We start from the raw sequence: 17210 nt of genomic DNA, 5'->3' as shown, positions 1-17210 counted from the left end.
TACTGTGGATATAGATACTTTTGTTCCTGTTTCCTCCAGCATCTTCACAAGGTCCTTTGCTGTTGTTCTGGGATCGATTTGTACTGTTCGCACCAAAGTACATTCATCTCTAGGAGACAGAACGCGTCTCCTTCCTGAACGGTATGACGGCTGCGTGGTCCCATGGTGTTTATCCTTGTGTACTATTGTTTGTACAGATGAATGTGGTACCTTCAGGCATTTGGAAATTGCTCCCAAGGATGAACCAGACTTGTGGAGGCCTACAATAATTTTTCTGAGATCTTGGATGATATCTTTTGATTTTCCCATGATGTCAAGCAAAGAGGCACTGAGTTTGAAGGTAGGCTTTGAAATACATCCACAGGTACACCTCCAATTGACTCAAATTATGTCCATTAGCCTATCAGAAGCTTCTATTGCCATCACATTTTCTAGAATTTTCCAAGCTGTTTAAAGGCACAGTCAACTTAGTGTATGTAAACTTCTGACCCACTGGAATTGTGATACAGTGAAGTAATCTGTCTGTAAACAATTGTTGGAAAAATGACTTGTGTCATGCACAAAGTAGATGTCCTAACCGACTTGCCAAAACTATAGTTCGTTAACAAGAAATGTGTGGAGTGGTTGAAAAACGAGTTTTAATGACGCCAACCTACGTGTATGTTAACTTCCGACTTCAACTGTATGTATGTATGTATGCATGTACAGAAGTTTATATACACCTTTGCCAAATACATTTAAACTCAGTTTTTCACAATTCCTGACATTTAATCCGAGTACAAATTCCCTGTCTTCGGTCAGTTAGGATCAACACTTTATTTTCAGAATGTGAAATGTCAGAATAATAGTACAGAGAATGATTTATTTCAGCTTTTATTTCTTTCATCACATTCCCAGTGGGTCAGAAGTTTACATACACTAACTTAGTATTTGGTAGTGTTGCCTTTAAATTGTTTAACTTGGATCAAACGTTTCGGGTAGCCTTAAACAATTGTTGGAAAAATTACTTGTGTCATGCACAAAGTAGATGTCCTAACTGACTTGCCAAAACTATAGTTTGTTAACAAGAAATTTGTGGAGTGGTTGATGACTCCAACCTAAGTGTATGTAAATTTCCGACTTCAACTGTATGCATGTATGTACAGTACCAGTCAAATGTTTGGACACACCGACTCATTTAAAGGTTTTTCTTTATTTTTATTATTTTCTACATTGTAGAATAATAGTGAAGCCATCATAACTATGAAATAACACATATGGAATTATGTAGTAACCAAAAAAAGTGTTAAACAAATCAAAATATATTTGAGATTCTTCAAAGTAAGCCATCCTTTGAATTGATCACAACTTTAAACACTCTTGGCATTCTCTCAACCAGCTTCAACTGCTTTTCCAAGTCTTGAAGAAGTTCCCACATATACTAAGCACTTGTTGGCTGCTTTTCCTTCACTCTGCGGTCCAACTCATCCCAAACCATCTCAATTGGTTTTAGGTCGGGTGATTGTGGAGGCCAGGTCATCTGACACAGCACTACATCACTCTCCTTCTTGGTCAAATTGCCCTTACACAGTCTGGAAGTGTGTTGGGTAATTGTCCTGTTGAAAAACAAAATTATAGTCCCAATAAGCGCAAACCAGATGGGACGGCGTATCGCTGCAGAATGCTGTGGTAGCCATGCTGGTTAAGCGTGCCTTTTGAATTCTAAATAAATCACAGACTGTGTCACCAGCAAAGCACCCCCACACCATCATACTTCCTCCTCCATGCTTCACAGTGGAAACCACACTTGCAGAGATAATCTGTTCACCTACTCTGCGTCTCACAAAAACAAGGCGGTTGGAACCAAAAATCTCAAATTTTGACTCATCAGACCAAAGAACAGATTTCCACCATTGCTCGTGTTTCTTGGCCCAAGCAAGTCTCTTCTTATTATTAGATGTCCTTTCTGTAGTGGTTTCGACTATGAAGGCGTGATTCACGCAGTCTCCTCTGAACAGTTGATTTTGAGATGTGTCTGTTACTTGAACTCCGTGAAGCTGGGTCTTCCTTTCCTGTGGCAGTCCTCGAGAGCCAGTTTCATCACAGTGCTTGATCGTTTCTGCAACTGCACTTGAAGAAATCTTCCGGATTGACTGACCTTCATGTCTTAAAGTAACGGAGATTGGAAGTGATGCAGTCAATTACATTGATGGAAGGTACAATCTATCTGCAATATTAAAGCTGATGTAGCCCTAAAAATGTTTTCAGCTTTAATATTGCAGATAGATAAAAAACAGTTTAAAATCTGCCTCAACATCCTTATTTAAGATGTTTTAAATCGACATACATAGTTGACCAACATACCAATTATTTATATATATATATATATATATATATATATATATATATATATATTTAATGCACTTTTCCTACAAGCACTGACTTTGCTGATGAGTACTGGTTGTCTGAACTAACTATCTTAAGATGAGTGCACTAATTGTAAGTCACTCTGGATAAGAGAGTCTGCTAAATTACTAAAATGTAAATCTACCATCTACCTCAGCAGACTCATACCCCAGACTCTTTTCTGTTCCAGGAGATGTGCGGTGAGTAACAGTACAGGGTTTTAGCCCGGTGAGTAACAGTACAGGGTTTTAGCCCGGTGAGTAACAGTACAGAGTTTAGGCCCGGTGAGTAACAGTACAGAGTTTAGGCCCGGTGAGTAACAGTACAGAGTTTAGGCCCGGTGAGTAACAGTACAGGGTTTAGGCCCAGTGAGTAACAGTACAGGCTTTTAGCCCGGTGAGTAACAGTACAGAGTTTAGGCCCGGTGAGTAACAGTACAGGGTTTTAGCCCGGTGAGTAACAGTACAGGGTTTTAGCCCGGTGAGTAACGGTACAGGGTTTTAGCCCGGTGAGTAACGGTACAGGGTTTTAGCCCGGTGAGTAACGGTACAGGGTTTTAGCCCGGTGAGTAACGGTACAGGGTTTTAGCCCGGTGAGTAACGGTACAGGGTTTTAGCCCGGTGAGTAACGGTACAGGGTTTTAGCCCGGTGAGTAACGGTACAGGGTTTTAGCCCGGTGAGTAACGGTACAGGGTTTTAGCCCGGTGAGTAACGGTACAGGGTTTTAGCCCGGTGAGTAACGGTACAGGGTTTTAGCCCGGTGAGTAACAGTACAGGGTTTTAGCCCGGTGAGTAACAGTACAGGGTTTTAGCCCGGTGAGTAACGGTATAGGGTTTTAGCCCGGTGAGTAACGATACAGGGTTTTGGCACGGCGCAGACTGAAAGGGGTAAGCCTCCCTGTGTCTAGTAACATAAGAGGCAGGATGAACTACATTTCCTGACTGCCTTGTTATCCCGACTTCAAAAGGCCTCGGCCCCCTTTGGTTTGTGTGCAGCTCCAGTATCTAGCAGGGGATAGGCTTATGGAAGAAGAAGAAAGGGGCCATTTAAAGCAATCTAGCACAAACACAGCCAGTCCTCCACACCAAACCTCTGGTGACTTCATTAGAGTTGTTTAATTAACTGGTCTAGCTACAACAAAGTGCCCTGGATTCCTGTGTGTGTGTGTGTGTGTGTGTGTGTGTGTGTGTGTGTGTGTGTGTGTGTGTGTGTGTGTGTGTGTGTGTGTGTGTGTGTGTGTAAGAAAAGAGAAATCCTTGCCTTTTTTTAACTTTTTGTTTTGTTTTCCGTTGCTGCTGACAAGTAGTCACAAAACAACTCCATTTACAAAGGGCCGAGCGAGAAACACACGTTTGAAGTTTGGCGAGATATCGTTTCCCCAATACCGTCTAATAAGCGCTTAGTGGAATGTGCAGACTAATGAGTGTTTTGTTGTTCATTAGCAACTACTGTACCACAAATAAGAATGCATCTCTGATTGTAAAATGTTGTTGTAAAATGTTGTAAAATGCCCAAATGACTGTCGCTCACTTATAGAAAATACACACTGCCCCCAAAAAGGAATTATGTCCAGCAGACAACTTGGAAGCAGATGAGAGAGAGATGCTCTGAAAACAAGGATTTAGGTACAGAGTAAGGCACAAGACACATTTATATTCCTTACAAAATGGACAATAACCTATCCATTCTATTCTAGTATTTTATTCTACATTACTCTATTCTATAAACAGACAGGTCACAGTTTAAATATTGGTTCTTACCACGGCAGCGAAGTAGACGGCCATGCGTGGGTGTGAAGCCAGGAAGAAGTCATAGAGCCTGAGAACATGATGGAACTCAGACAGGACGTGGCCGTACCATGTGATGAGCCAGCTCAGAGCAAAGATGGTTCCCACCTCGGCCCTGCAACACATATGAACAAGTTAGTCAGCTATTATTATTTTCTGTGTTTGTTTATAGGATAGGACAGAGGTAGAGCTAGAGGAGAGAGTGTGCTGAAATAGCAGTGGACCGTATTCAAACCCATACTGCAGCGGTACATGAGATCTGGAGGCAGCGACTTAGACCACTTGACCACCCTATGCCATTATGAACAGGTCAAGTCACATTTGATTTAAAGTGCATCGTCACAGAGTCTCCATACACTTTACAGAGGGAATAAACAGCAACAACTACATTGCTCAACCGCTCATTACCAAGAGCAACAGCTCATTTTTACACTGGCTAATTAAAATACACCCGTTGACATCCCACTAGTTGATGTACAGTAAACCCAATCTCCTTATTCTGTCATGATGACCGCAGGACAGCCCAGCACTTAACCTGCATTAGCCTGCAAAGTGGGGGAAGCAAGTCTGAGAGAAATGTGTGAATATAACAAGGGCTACGAGTACATCCCATAGGGCTCTCGTTAAAAGTAGTGCACTATATAGGGAATAGGGTGCCATTTAAGCCAAGTTATGCTTATGCCAGTTCCTGTGAGTAAGGACGGTGTAATTACAGAATACAGAGAGACCAGTTCTAAAGGCAAGGCATTAGGCATGGTACACTACAGAAACCCTTTGGACTGCAACGCTTAATGCAGATCTATTTTAGTTATTATTTGTGGGCTTTGCAGGAGAAAACTCCCTGGAAAAGCACTTGAGTGCCGCTCACAAAAATCACCAATCTGTAACATCCATAGGCAACTCTATAGCGAACTGAACATTTAGCATGGCAACCAAAACAGCAACAGTCATTGTGTTGTCAAATGACTTGCCTTCGTAAAACTTTTATTTTGTTCAAATGAAGTAGGGCCTATTTGTTAAAACTAGGTTATATAACCGTTCTAGCATCAAATATTTTCCTGAACATTTCCTCAGCAGTCTGAAGGTAGCCTAAAAGCAGTGAGCAACACCATTATACCTGTGAGCTTCCATCTCCTTGGCTCTGTCTCAAATAGCACCCTAGTGCACTACTTCCAAGAGGCCTTCCAAGACGCACCCATATTCAATATTTATCACTAGCCCTCTTATTCTCTACATTTTACATGGCGCCACTATCAAAAATAACTTTCTTTTATCAAGAACTGGGGAGGAACTGCACGCAACACAGAGAGAGAGAGAGAGAGAGAGAGAGAGAGAGAGAGAGAGAGAGAGAGAGAGAGAGAGAGATTTATGTGCTACAGCTTACCCCATAACATTTCAACACAACACACACCCAGGACACAGTGTAAATAAGACTAGGAGAATATCTAATACCATGGTAGTGTGTTTTAGTACATCACACACAACGCTGGAGTTTTAGAGGGATATAGTCACACAACTTTGACGAGCAGTCAAATAAAACACTGCTTCAGTTCGAGTCAAAATATCGTTCCTTGTCTGCTGCATTCCTTTTCTCCTCGGAGATGGATGAAAAACATGCCTAGCGTACAAAAAGGAAGTCCTCAACCATGCTCATAGTGACTTGTCAGTGCAGCAATCATATTGACGTGGAGACATCTTAAGAAGGTTGACAATCAAGACCCAATGTGACATTGAGAAAACAGAGAACAAAGTGACAGCACATCGGAAGGCGGTGGAATCCTTTGACTGGCTGACAGTTAGCTGTGGAGACAGGAAACCAGGGCCCGCTCTTAACTCAAAGTCTTCCCAATTAAATCTCACAGCATACATTCTTGTCAGACCATCAATTATACAAATGCATCAGGAGCCCCAAAAAATCTCTGTGATAAATAAGAAATCCACAGTCTTCCATCCTTTCTCCCTCATTTCTGTAGTCTCATACTACACACTAGTCCAGCTGGCTCAGGGGTACAGTAGCCTAGCTGATGGCAAGGCAGGTGGAGAGAGATAGAAGCAATCGATCGGGTGGATTTTTACTCCATATATCTTAGTTTGACTCAATTGTATATCCTGGCTGCGACAACCTACCTTTCCAAGAAGAACATACAGACTCTTACTGCCCCCTTCAGGAGAAAAGAGTGGGAAGCAGGACCTGTATTAATAAAGTATTACAGAATAGGTGCTGCTCTAGGATCAGTTTTGTATTTTGGATCATCATGAACAAGATTACATGAACAGGAGGGACCTGATCCTAGATCAGCACTCCTACTCTGAGTTCTTCATGAATATGGACACCGATCATTAGTCGCAAATGCAAATATACAGTGAGCTACAAAAGTATTGGGAGAGTGACAAACGTTTTGTTGTTTTGGCTCTGTACTCTTCGGATCTGAAATTATACAATGACTATGAGGTGAAAGTGCAGACAAAACAAACAGCAAATGCATCCAACAAGTTTATAGAGTCACAAGCTTGATGTAATCATTGTGTGCAAGGAATATGGGACCAAACACCAAACTTTTTACCCCTTGACTTTCTCCACATTTTGTTACCTTACAGCCGTATTCTAAAATGGATAAAATAAAACAAATCCTCATCAATCTACACACAAAACCCCACAATGACAAAGCTAAAACAGGGTTTTAGAAAAGTTAGCTAATTTATTAAAAATAAAAACAGAAATATCTTATTTACATACGTTTTCAGACCCTTTGCTATGAGACACGAAATTTAGCTCAGGTGCATCCTGTTTCCATTGATCATCCTTGAGATGTTTCTACAACTTGATTGGAGTCCACCCCTGTGGTAAATTAATTTGATTGGACATGATTTGGAAAGGCACACACCTGTCTATATAAGGCCCCACAGTTGACAGTGCATGTCAGAGCAAAAACCAAGCCATGAGGTGAAAGGAATTGTCCGTAGAGCTCCGAGACAGGATTGTGTCGAGGCACAAATCTGGGGAAGGGTACTGAAAAATGTCTGCAATGTTGAAGGTCCCCAAGAACACAGTGGCCTCCATCATTCATAAATGGAAGAAATTTGAAACCACCAAGACTCTTCCTAGAGCTGGCCGCCCAGCCAAACTGAGAAATCGGGGGAGAAGGGCCTTGGTCAGGGAGGTGACCAACAACCCGATGGTCACTCTGACAGAGCTCCAGAGTTCCTCTGTGGAGATGGGAGAACCTTCCAGAAGGACAACCATCTCTGCAGCACTCCACCAGTCAGGCCTTTATGGTACAGTGGCCAGACGGAAGCCACTCCTCAGTAAAAGCCACATGACAGCCCTCTTGGAGTTTTCCAAAAGGCACCTAAAGACTCTCAGACCATGAGAAACAAGATTCTCTGGTCTGATGAAACCATGATTGAACTATTTGGCCTGAATGCCAAGTGTCACATCTGGAGGAAACATGGCACCATCCCTACAGTGAAGCATGGTGGCAGAATCATGCTGTGGGGATGTTTTTCAGCGCCAGGGACTGGGAGACTAGTCAGGATCAAGAAGAATGCCCCTCTTCCCACAGGTGTTATTACTACCTCAGAGGGTTTAGAGCTTGAGGTAGTCACCTCATACAAGTACTTGGGAGTATGGCTAGACAGTGCACTGTCCTTCTCTCAGCACATATCAAAGCTGCAGGCTAAAGTTTAATCTAGACTTGATTTGCTCTATCGTAATCGCTCCTCTTTCACCCCAGCTGCCAAACTAACCCTGATTCAGATGACCATCCTACCCATGCTAGATTACGGAGACGTCATTTATAGATATGCAGGTAAGGGTGCTCTGGAGCGGCTAGATGTTCTTTACCATTCGGCCATCAGATTTGCCACCAATACTCCTTATAGGACACATCACTGCACTCTATACTCCTCTGAGATGGCGGCCTCGCTTCGCGTTCCTAGGAAACTATGCAGTATTTTGTTTTTTTATGTGTTATTTCTTACTTTGTTACCCCAGGTAATCTTAGGTTTTATTACATACAGACGGGAGAAACTATTGGATATATGAGCAACGTCAATTCACCAACATTACGACCAGGAATACGACTTTCCCGAAGCGGGTCCTCTGTTTGGTCCATCACCCAGGACAATGGATCGGATCCCAGCCGGCGACCCAAAACAACGGCGCCGCAGAAGGGGCAGACGGAGCGGTCTTCTGGTCAGGCTCCGTAGACGGGCACATCGCGCACCACTCCCGAGCATACTACTCGCCAATGTCCAGTCTCTTGACAACAAGGTAGACGAAATCCAAGCAAGGGTTGCCTTCCAGATAGACATCAGAGACTGTAACGTTCTTTGTTTCACGGAAACATGGCTCACTCGAGACTGGCTATCGGAGTCGATACAGCCACCTGGTTTCTTCACGCATCGCGCCAACAGAAACAAGCATCTCTCTGGTAAGAAGAAGGGCGGGGGTGTATGCCTTATGATTAACGAGACGTGGTGTGATCATAACAACATACAGGAACTCAAATCCTTTTGTTCACCTGACTTAGAATTGCTTATAATCTAATGCCAACCGCATTATCTACCAAGAGAATTCTCTTCGATCATAATCACAGTCGTATATATTCCCCCCCAAGCAGACACATCGACGGCCCTGAGAGAACTTCATTTGACTCTATGTAAACTGGAAACCACATATCCTGAGGCTGCATTTATTGTAGCTGGAGATTTTAACAAGGCTAATCTGAAAACAAGGCTCCCTAAATTTTACCAGCATATCGATTGCGCGACCCGGGCTGGCAAAACCCTGGATCATTGTTACTCTAACTTCCAGGACACATATAAATCCCTCCACCGCCCTCCTTTTGGAAAAGCTGACCACGACTCCATTTTGTTGCTCCAGCCTATAGACAGAAACTAAAACAGGAAGCACCTGTGCGTGCTCAGGTCTGTTCAACGCTGGTCCGACCAATCGGATTCCACGCTTCAAGATTGCTTCGATCACGTGGACTGGGATATGTTCCGCATAGCGTCGAACAACAAGATTGATGAATACGCTGATTCGGTGAGCGAGTTTATTAGCAAGTGCATCGGTGATGTTGTACCCACAGCATCTATTAAAACATTCCCCAACCAGAAACTGTGGATTGATGGCAGCATTCACGCAAAATTGAAAGCGCGAACCACTGCTTTTAATCAGGGCAAGGTGACCGGAAACATGACCGAATACAAACAGTGTAGCTATTCCCTACGCAAGGCAATCAAACAAGCTAAGCGTCAGTATAGAGACAAAGTAGAGTCGCTATTCAATGGCTCAGACACAAGAGGTATGTGGCAGGGTCTACAGTCAATCACAGACTACAAAAGAAAAACCAACCCCGTCGCGGATCATGATGTCTTGCTCCCAGACAAACTAAACAACTTCTTTGCTCGCTTTGAGGACATTACAGTGCCACTGACACGGCCCGCTACCAAAACCTGCGGGCTCTTCTTCACTGCAGCCAATGTAAAACAAGTAAAACATTTAAACGTGTTAACCCTCACAAGGCTGCAGGCCCAGACGGCATCCCCGGCCGCGTCCTCAGAGCATGCGCAGACCAGCTGGCTGGTGTGTTTACGGACATATTCAATCAATCCTTATCCCAGTCTGCTGTTCTCACATGCTTCAAGAGGGCCACCATTGTTCCTGTTCCCAAGAAAGCTAAGGTAACTGAGCTAAATGACTACCGCCCCGTAGCACTCACTTCCATCATCATGAAGTGCATTGAGAGACTAGTCAAGGACCATATCACCTCCACTCTACCTGACACCCTAGACCCACTCCAATTTGCTTACCGCCACAGACGACGCAATCGCAATCACTGCACACTGCCGTAACCCATCTGGACAAGAGGAATACCTATGTAAGAATGCTGTTCATCGACTACAGCTCAGCATTTAACACCATAGTACCCTCCAAACTCGTCATTAAGCTCACCCTGGGTCTCGACCCCGCCCTGTGCAACTGGGTCCTGGATGTCCTGATGGGCCGCCCCCAGGTGGTGAGGGTAGGTAACAACATCTCCACCCCGCTGATCCTCAACACTGGGGCCCCACAACGGTGCGTTCTCAGCCCTCTCCTGTACTCCCTGTTCACCAATGACTGCGTGGCCATGCACGCCTCCAACTCAATCATCAAGTTTGCAGACGACACTACAGTGGTAGGCTTGATTACCAACAACGACGAGACGACCTACAGGGAGGAGGTGAGGGCCCTCGGAGTGTGGTGTTTGGAAAATAACCTCACACTCAATGTCAACAAAACAAAGGAGATGATCGTGGAATTCAGGAAACAGCAGAGGGAGCAGCCCCCTATCCACATCGACGGGACAGCAGTGGAGAAGGTGGAAAGTTTAAAGTTCCTCGGCGTACACATCACGCACAAACTGAAATGGTCCACCGACACAGACAGCGTGGTGAAGAAGGCGCAGCTGCGCCTCTTCAACCTCAGGAGGCTGAAGAAATTCGGCTTGTCACCAAAAACACTCAAACTTTTACAGATGCACAATCGAGAGCATCCTGTCGGGCTGTATCACCGCCTGGTACGGCAACTGCTCCGCCCACAACCGTAAGGCTCTCCAGAGGGTAGTGAGGTCTGCACAACGCATCACCGGGGGCAAACTACCTGCCCTCCAGGACACCTACACCACCCGATGTCACAGGAAGGCCAAAAAGATCATCAAGGACAACAACCACCCGAGCCACTGCCTGTTCACCCCGCTATCATCCAGAAGGCGAGGTCAGTACAGGTGCATCAAAGCTGGGACTGAGAGACTGAAAAACAGCTTCTATCTCAAGGCCATCAGACTGTTAAACAGCCATCACTAACATTGAGTGGCTGCTGCCAACATACTGACTCAACTCTAGCCACTTTAATAATGGAAAAATGCATGTAATAAATGTATCACTAGCCACTTTAAACAATGCCACTTTATATCATGTTTACATACCCTACATTACTCATCTCATATGTATATACTGTACTCTATACCATCTCCTGCATCTTGCCTATGCCGTTCGGCCATCACTCATTCATATATTTTTATGTACATATTCTTATTCATTCTTTTACACTTGTGTGTGTATAAGGTTGTTGTTGTGAAATTCTTAGGTTAGATTACCCTCCTCTTGTCGTGTCCCGTGTATATATATATTTACATTTTTTTTTTCACTTATCTTTATATATATATATATATATTTTTTTTATTCTAAATACTCAACCTCAAAGCACTCTCCTGCAACCCGCCTCACCAATTTAAAAAAGAAAGTATTATTTACCTCATCTGAATTCCACAACAGAAGCTAGCAAGTGTTTAGCCATTTTCACTGGCTAACGTTGAAGTTCAGCTAGCCACGGTTAGCTGTCCTCAGCTATCCATTAGCTCGAATAGCTATCGCCAGTTTTTGTACAGCGCAACTCAGACCAGAGCATACCGGACCTATTCTCTCTCCTTTCCCCGATTTCTACCGCAGGCTCTGGACATTTACACCTGGATCTTGCAGCTAACTAGCTGCTACCTGAGTGACTATTGGCAACGTCGGTCACGGAATTAACACACATTATTACGGAGCTAGCCAGCTAGCCAGCTGAAGAGTTCCGTCAGCCACTCCTGGGCTATTCCTGAGCTAGCCAGCTGAAGTGTCTCCTGGGCTACAACTCACCTATCCTGACCCGTTTTACTGCCGATGCGGAGCCCCATCGGGTCTTCACGAATGGACCACCGACGTTATCTGCCCGAGGGAGTTATCCAACTGGCCCCTCCGTCGCGACGTAACCTGATCGCCCATCTGCGGCCCGCTAATCGTTAGCTGTCTTTTCGGCTGCGATCTGAATAGGTCTATCGGACACTTTTCTTGGGCCACTATAACTAACTATTTTGCCAACTTGGACTGGTCCCCCCTTCCACACGGAACCCCACTAACCCACAGACGGAAACGCACGAGGTGGCTAAAAACAGACCTCCCTCCCATCTTCCACCAGCTTGCTACCTATGGCCCGGCTAGCTGTCTGAATCTCACTGGACCCTTTGATCACTCGGCTAAGCATGCCTCTCCTTAATGTCAATATGCCTTCTCCATTGCTGTTCTGGTTAGTGTTTATTGGCTTATTTCACTGTAGAGCCTCTAGCCCTGCTCATTATACCTTATCCAACCTCTCAGTTCCTCCACCCACACATGCTATTGTAACAGTGTAGGTTCCGTCCCTCTCTTCGCCCCAACCTGGGCTCGAACCAGGGACCCTTGCACACATCAACAACTGACACCCCACGAAGCATCGTTACCCATCGCGCCACAAAAGCCGCGGCCCTTGCAACGCAAGGGGCAACCCTACTTCAAGTCTCAAAGCGAGTGACGTCACCGATTGAAACGCTATTAGCGCGCACCACCGCTAACTAACTAGCCATTTCACATCAGTTACACTATGACATCTTCTGGTTTCAATGATGTTTCTAGAGACAATATCTCTCTCATAATCACTAAATGCCTAGGTTTACCTCCTCTGTACTCACATCCCACCATACCTTTGTCTGTACATTATACCTTGAAGCTATTTTATCGCCCCCAGAAACCTGCTCCTTTTTCTCTCTATTCTGGACGTCACAGACGACCAATTCTTATAGCTTTTAGCCGTACCCTCATACTTATTCTTCTCTGCTCCTCTGGGGATGTAGAGGTGAATCCAGGCCCTGCAGTGCCTGGCTCCACTCCTACTCCCCAGGCGCTCTCTTTTGATGACTTCTGTAACCGTAATAACCTTGGTTTCATGCATGTTAACATTAGAAGCCTCCTCCCTAAGTTTGTTTTATTCACTGCTTTAGCACACTCTGCCAACCCGGATGTCCTAGCTGTGTCTGAATCTTGGCTTAGGAAGTCCACCAAAAACTCTGAAATCTTCATCCCTAACTACAACGTTTTCAGACAAGATAGAACGACCAAAGGGGGCGGTGTTGCAATCTACTGCAGAGATAGCCTGCAGAGTTCTGTCCTGCTATCCAGGTCTGTACCCAAACAATTTGAACTTCTACTTTTAAAAATCCACCTCTCCAAAAACAAGTCTCTCACCGTTGCCGCCTGCTATAGACCCCCCTCGGCCCCTAGTTGTGCTCTGGACACCATATGTTAACTGATTGCCCCCCATCTATCTTCAGAGCTCGTGCTACTAGGTGACCTAAACTGGGACATGCTTAACACCCCAGCCATCCTACAATCCAAGCTTGATGCCCTCAATCTCACACAAATTATTAATGAACCCACCAGATACAACCCCAAAGCCGCAAACACTGGCACCCTCATAGATATCATCCTAACCAACGTGCCCTCTAAATACACCTCTGCTGTTTTCAACCAAGATCTCAGCGATCACTGCCTCATTGCCTGTACCCGTAATGGGTCAGCGGTCAAACGACCTCCACTCATCACTGTCAAACGCTCCCTGAAACATTTCAACGAGCAAGCCTTTCTATTCGACCTGGCCCTGGTATCCTGGAAGGATATTGACCTCATCCCGTCAGTAGAGGATGCCTGGTTATTTTTTTAAAATGCCTTCCTCTCCATCTTAAATAAGCATGCCCCTTTCAAGAAATTTAGAACCAGGAACAGGTATAGCCCTTGGTTCTCCCCAGACCTGACTGCCCTTAACCAACACAAAAATATCCTGTGGCGTTCTGCATTAGCATCGAACTGCCCCCGCGATATGCAACTTTTTAGGGAAGTTAGAAACCAATACACACAGGCAGTTAGAAACGCCAAGGCTAGCTTTTTCAAACAGAAATTCGCTTCGTGCAACTCCAACTCTAAAAAGTTCTGGGACATTGTAAAGTCCATGGAGAATAATAATACCTCCTCCCAACTGCCCACTGCACTGAGGATAGGAAACTCTGTCACCACCGATAAGCCCACTATAATTGAGAATTTCAATAAGCATTTTTCTACGGCTGGCCATGCTTTCCACCTAACTACCCCTACTGCATTCAACAGCACTGCACCCCCCACAGCTACTCGCCCAAGCCTCCCCCATTTCTCCTTCTCCCAAATCCATTCAGCTGATGTTCTGAAAGAGCTGCAAAATCTAGACCCCTACAAATCAGCTGGGCTTGACAATCTGGACCCTTTCTTTCTAAAATTATCTGCCGAAATTATTGCAACCCCTATTACTAGCCTGTTCAACCTCTCTTTCGTGTCGTCTGAGATTCCCATAGATTGGAAAGCAGCTGCTGTCATCCCCCTCTTCAAAGGAGGTGACACTCTTGACCCAAATTGCTACAGACCTATATCCATCCTACCCTGCCTTTCTAAGGTCTTCGAAAGCCAAGTCAACAAACAGATTACCGACCATTTCGAATCCCACCGCACCCTCTCCGCTATGCAATCTGGTTTCAGAGCTGGTCATGGGTGCACCTCAGCCACGCTCAAGGTCCTAAACGACATCGTAACCGCCATCGATAAGAAACAATACTGTGCTGCCGTATTCATTGACCTGGCCAAAGCTTTTGACTCTGTTAATCACCACATCCTCATCGGCAGACTCAGTAGCCTTGGTTTCTCAAACGATTGCGTCGCCTGGTTCACCAACTACTTCTCTGACAGAGTTCAGTGTGTCAAATCGGAGGGCCTACTGTCTGGACCTCTGGCAGTCTCTATGGGGGTACCACAGGGTTCAATTCTTGGGCCAACTCTTTTCTCTGTATACATAAATGATGTCGCTCTTGCTGCTGGTGAATCTGATCCACCTCTACGCAGACGACACCATTCTGTACACTTCTGGCCCTTCTTTGGACACTGTGTTAACAACCCTCCAGACGAGCTTCAATGCCATTCAACTCTCCTTCCGTGGTCTCCAACTGCTCCTAAACACAAGTAAAACTAAATGCATGCTCTTCAACCGATCGCTGCCTGCACCTGCCCGCATCACTTCTCTGGACGGTTCTAACTTAGAATTTGTGGACAACTACAAATACCTAGGTGTCTGGTTAGACTGTAAACTCTCCTTCCAGACTCACATCAATCATCTCCAATCCAAAGTGAAATCTCGAATTGGCTTCCTATTTCGCAACAAAGCATCCTTCACTCATGCTGCCAAACATACCCTCGTAAAACTGACCATCCTACCAATCCTCGACTTCGGCGATGTCATTTACAAAATAGCTTCCAATACCCTACTCAACAAGCTGGATGCAGTCTATCACAGTGCCATCCGTTTTGTCACCAAAGCCCCATATACTACCCACCACTGCGACCTGTACGCTCTCGTTGGCTGGCCTTCGCTTCATAATCGTCGCCAAACACATTGGCTCCAGGTCATCTACAAGACCCTGCAAGGTAAAGTCCCCCCTTATCTCCGCTCACTGGTCACCATAGCAGCACCCACCTGTAGCACGCGCTCCAGCAGGTATATCTCTCTGGTCACCCCTAAAGCCAACTCCTCCTTTGGTCGTCTCTCCTTCCAGTTCTCTGCTGCCAATGACTGGAACGAACTACAAAAATCTCTGAAACTGGAAACACTTATCTCCCTCACTAGCTTTAAGCACCAGCTGTCAGAGCAGCTCACAGATCACTGCACCTGTACATAGCCCATCTATAATTTAGCCCAAACTACTACCTCTTCCCCTACTGTATTTATTTATTTTATTTTGCTCCTTTACACCATATTATTTATATTTTATCTCTGAACTTTCTTCAAACTACAAATCTACCATTCCAGTGTTTTTCTTGCTATACTTTATTTACTTTGCCACCATGGCATTTTTTTGCCTTTACCTCCCTTATCTCACATCATTTGCTCACATTGTATATAGTCTTATTTTTATTTTATTATTTTTTTTATTTTTTTTTCCTACTGCATTCATTGATTGTATGTTGTTTTACTCCATGTGTAACTCTGTGTTTTTGTATGTTGTCGAACTGCTTTGCTTTATCTTGGCCAGGTCGCAATTGTAAATGAGAACTTGTTCTCAACTTGCCTACCTGGTTAAATAAAGGTGAAATAAAAAATAAATTAAAAAAAGATTACTTGTTAGATATTACTGCATGGTCGGAACCAGAAGCACAAGCATTTCGCTACACTTGCATTAACATCTGCTAACCATGTGTATGTGACAAATAAAATTTGATTTGTAAACTGGTCATCTCTGTATAGCCGTCGCAAGACCCACTGGTTGATGCTTATTTATAAAAACCCACTTAGGCCGCACTCCCCCCATCTGAGATATCTACTGCAGCCCTCATCCTCCACATACAACACCCGTTCTGCCAGTTACATTCTGTTAAAGGTCCCCAAAGCACACACATCCCTGGGCCACTCCTCTTTTCAGTTCGCTGCAGCTAGCGACTGGAACGAGCTGCAACAAACACTCAAACTGGACAGTTTTATCTCAATCTAGTCATTCAAAGGACAATCATGGACACTCATGGACACTCTTACTGACAGTTGTGGCTGCTTGTGTGATGTATTGTTGTCTCTACCTTCTTGACCTTTGTGCTGTTGACTGTGCCCTATACCATGTTTTGTGCTACTACCATGTTGTGCTGCTACCATGTTGTTGTTATGTTGTGTTACTACCATGATGTGCTGTCATGTGTTACTGTCTTGCTATGTTGTTGTCTTAGGTCTCTCTTTATGTAGTGTTGTGTTTTCTCTCGTTGTGATGTGTGTTTTGTCCTATATTTATATTTTATTTTTTATTTTATTTTTTATCCCAGGCCTCCGTCCCCACAGGAGGCCTTTTGCACGTTGGTAGGCCGTCATTGTAAATAACAATTATTTCTTAACTGACTTGCCTAGTTAAATAAAGGTTAAATAAAAGGGATAGATGAACGGAGCAAAGTAGAGAGAGATCCTTGATGTAAACCTGCTCCAGAGCGCTCAGGACATCAGACTGGGGCGAAGGTTCACCTTCCAACAGGATAACGACCCTAAGCACACAGATAAGACAACGCAGGAGTGGCTTCGGAACAAGTCTCTGAATGTCCTTGAGTGGCCCAGCCAGAGCCCGGACTTGAACTCGATCTAACATCTC

The 17210-nt window shown here is 44.6% G+C and overlaps 1 protein-coding gene across 1 annotated transcript in view; it reads right to left on the bottom strand.

Moving 5' to 3' along the window:
* Positions 1-17210, bottom strand: part of LOC106570409 (TBC1 domain family member 20) — a 42381-nt gene that overhangs the window by 9674 nt on the left and 15497 nt on the right. Inside the window, exon 5 of the mRNA XM_082961251.1 lies at positions 4147-4288. Coding sequence (XP_082817377.1) covers positions 4147-4288 — 142 coding nt within the window. The remainder of the gene's footprint in view (positions 1-4146; positions 4289-17210) is intronic.

The sequence above is a fragment of the Salmo salar genome, chromosome 14 (assembly GCF_965601325.2).
Source record: "Salmo salar chromosome 14, fSalSal1, whole genome shotgun sequence".
Classification (NCBI taxonomy): Eukaryota; Metazoa; Chordata; class Actinopteri; order Salmoniformes; family Salmonidae; genus Salmo; species Salmo salar.
Note: the sequence above shows the minus strand (reverse complement) of the source record. Positions and strands in the feature narration are given on the sequence as shown.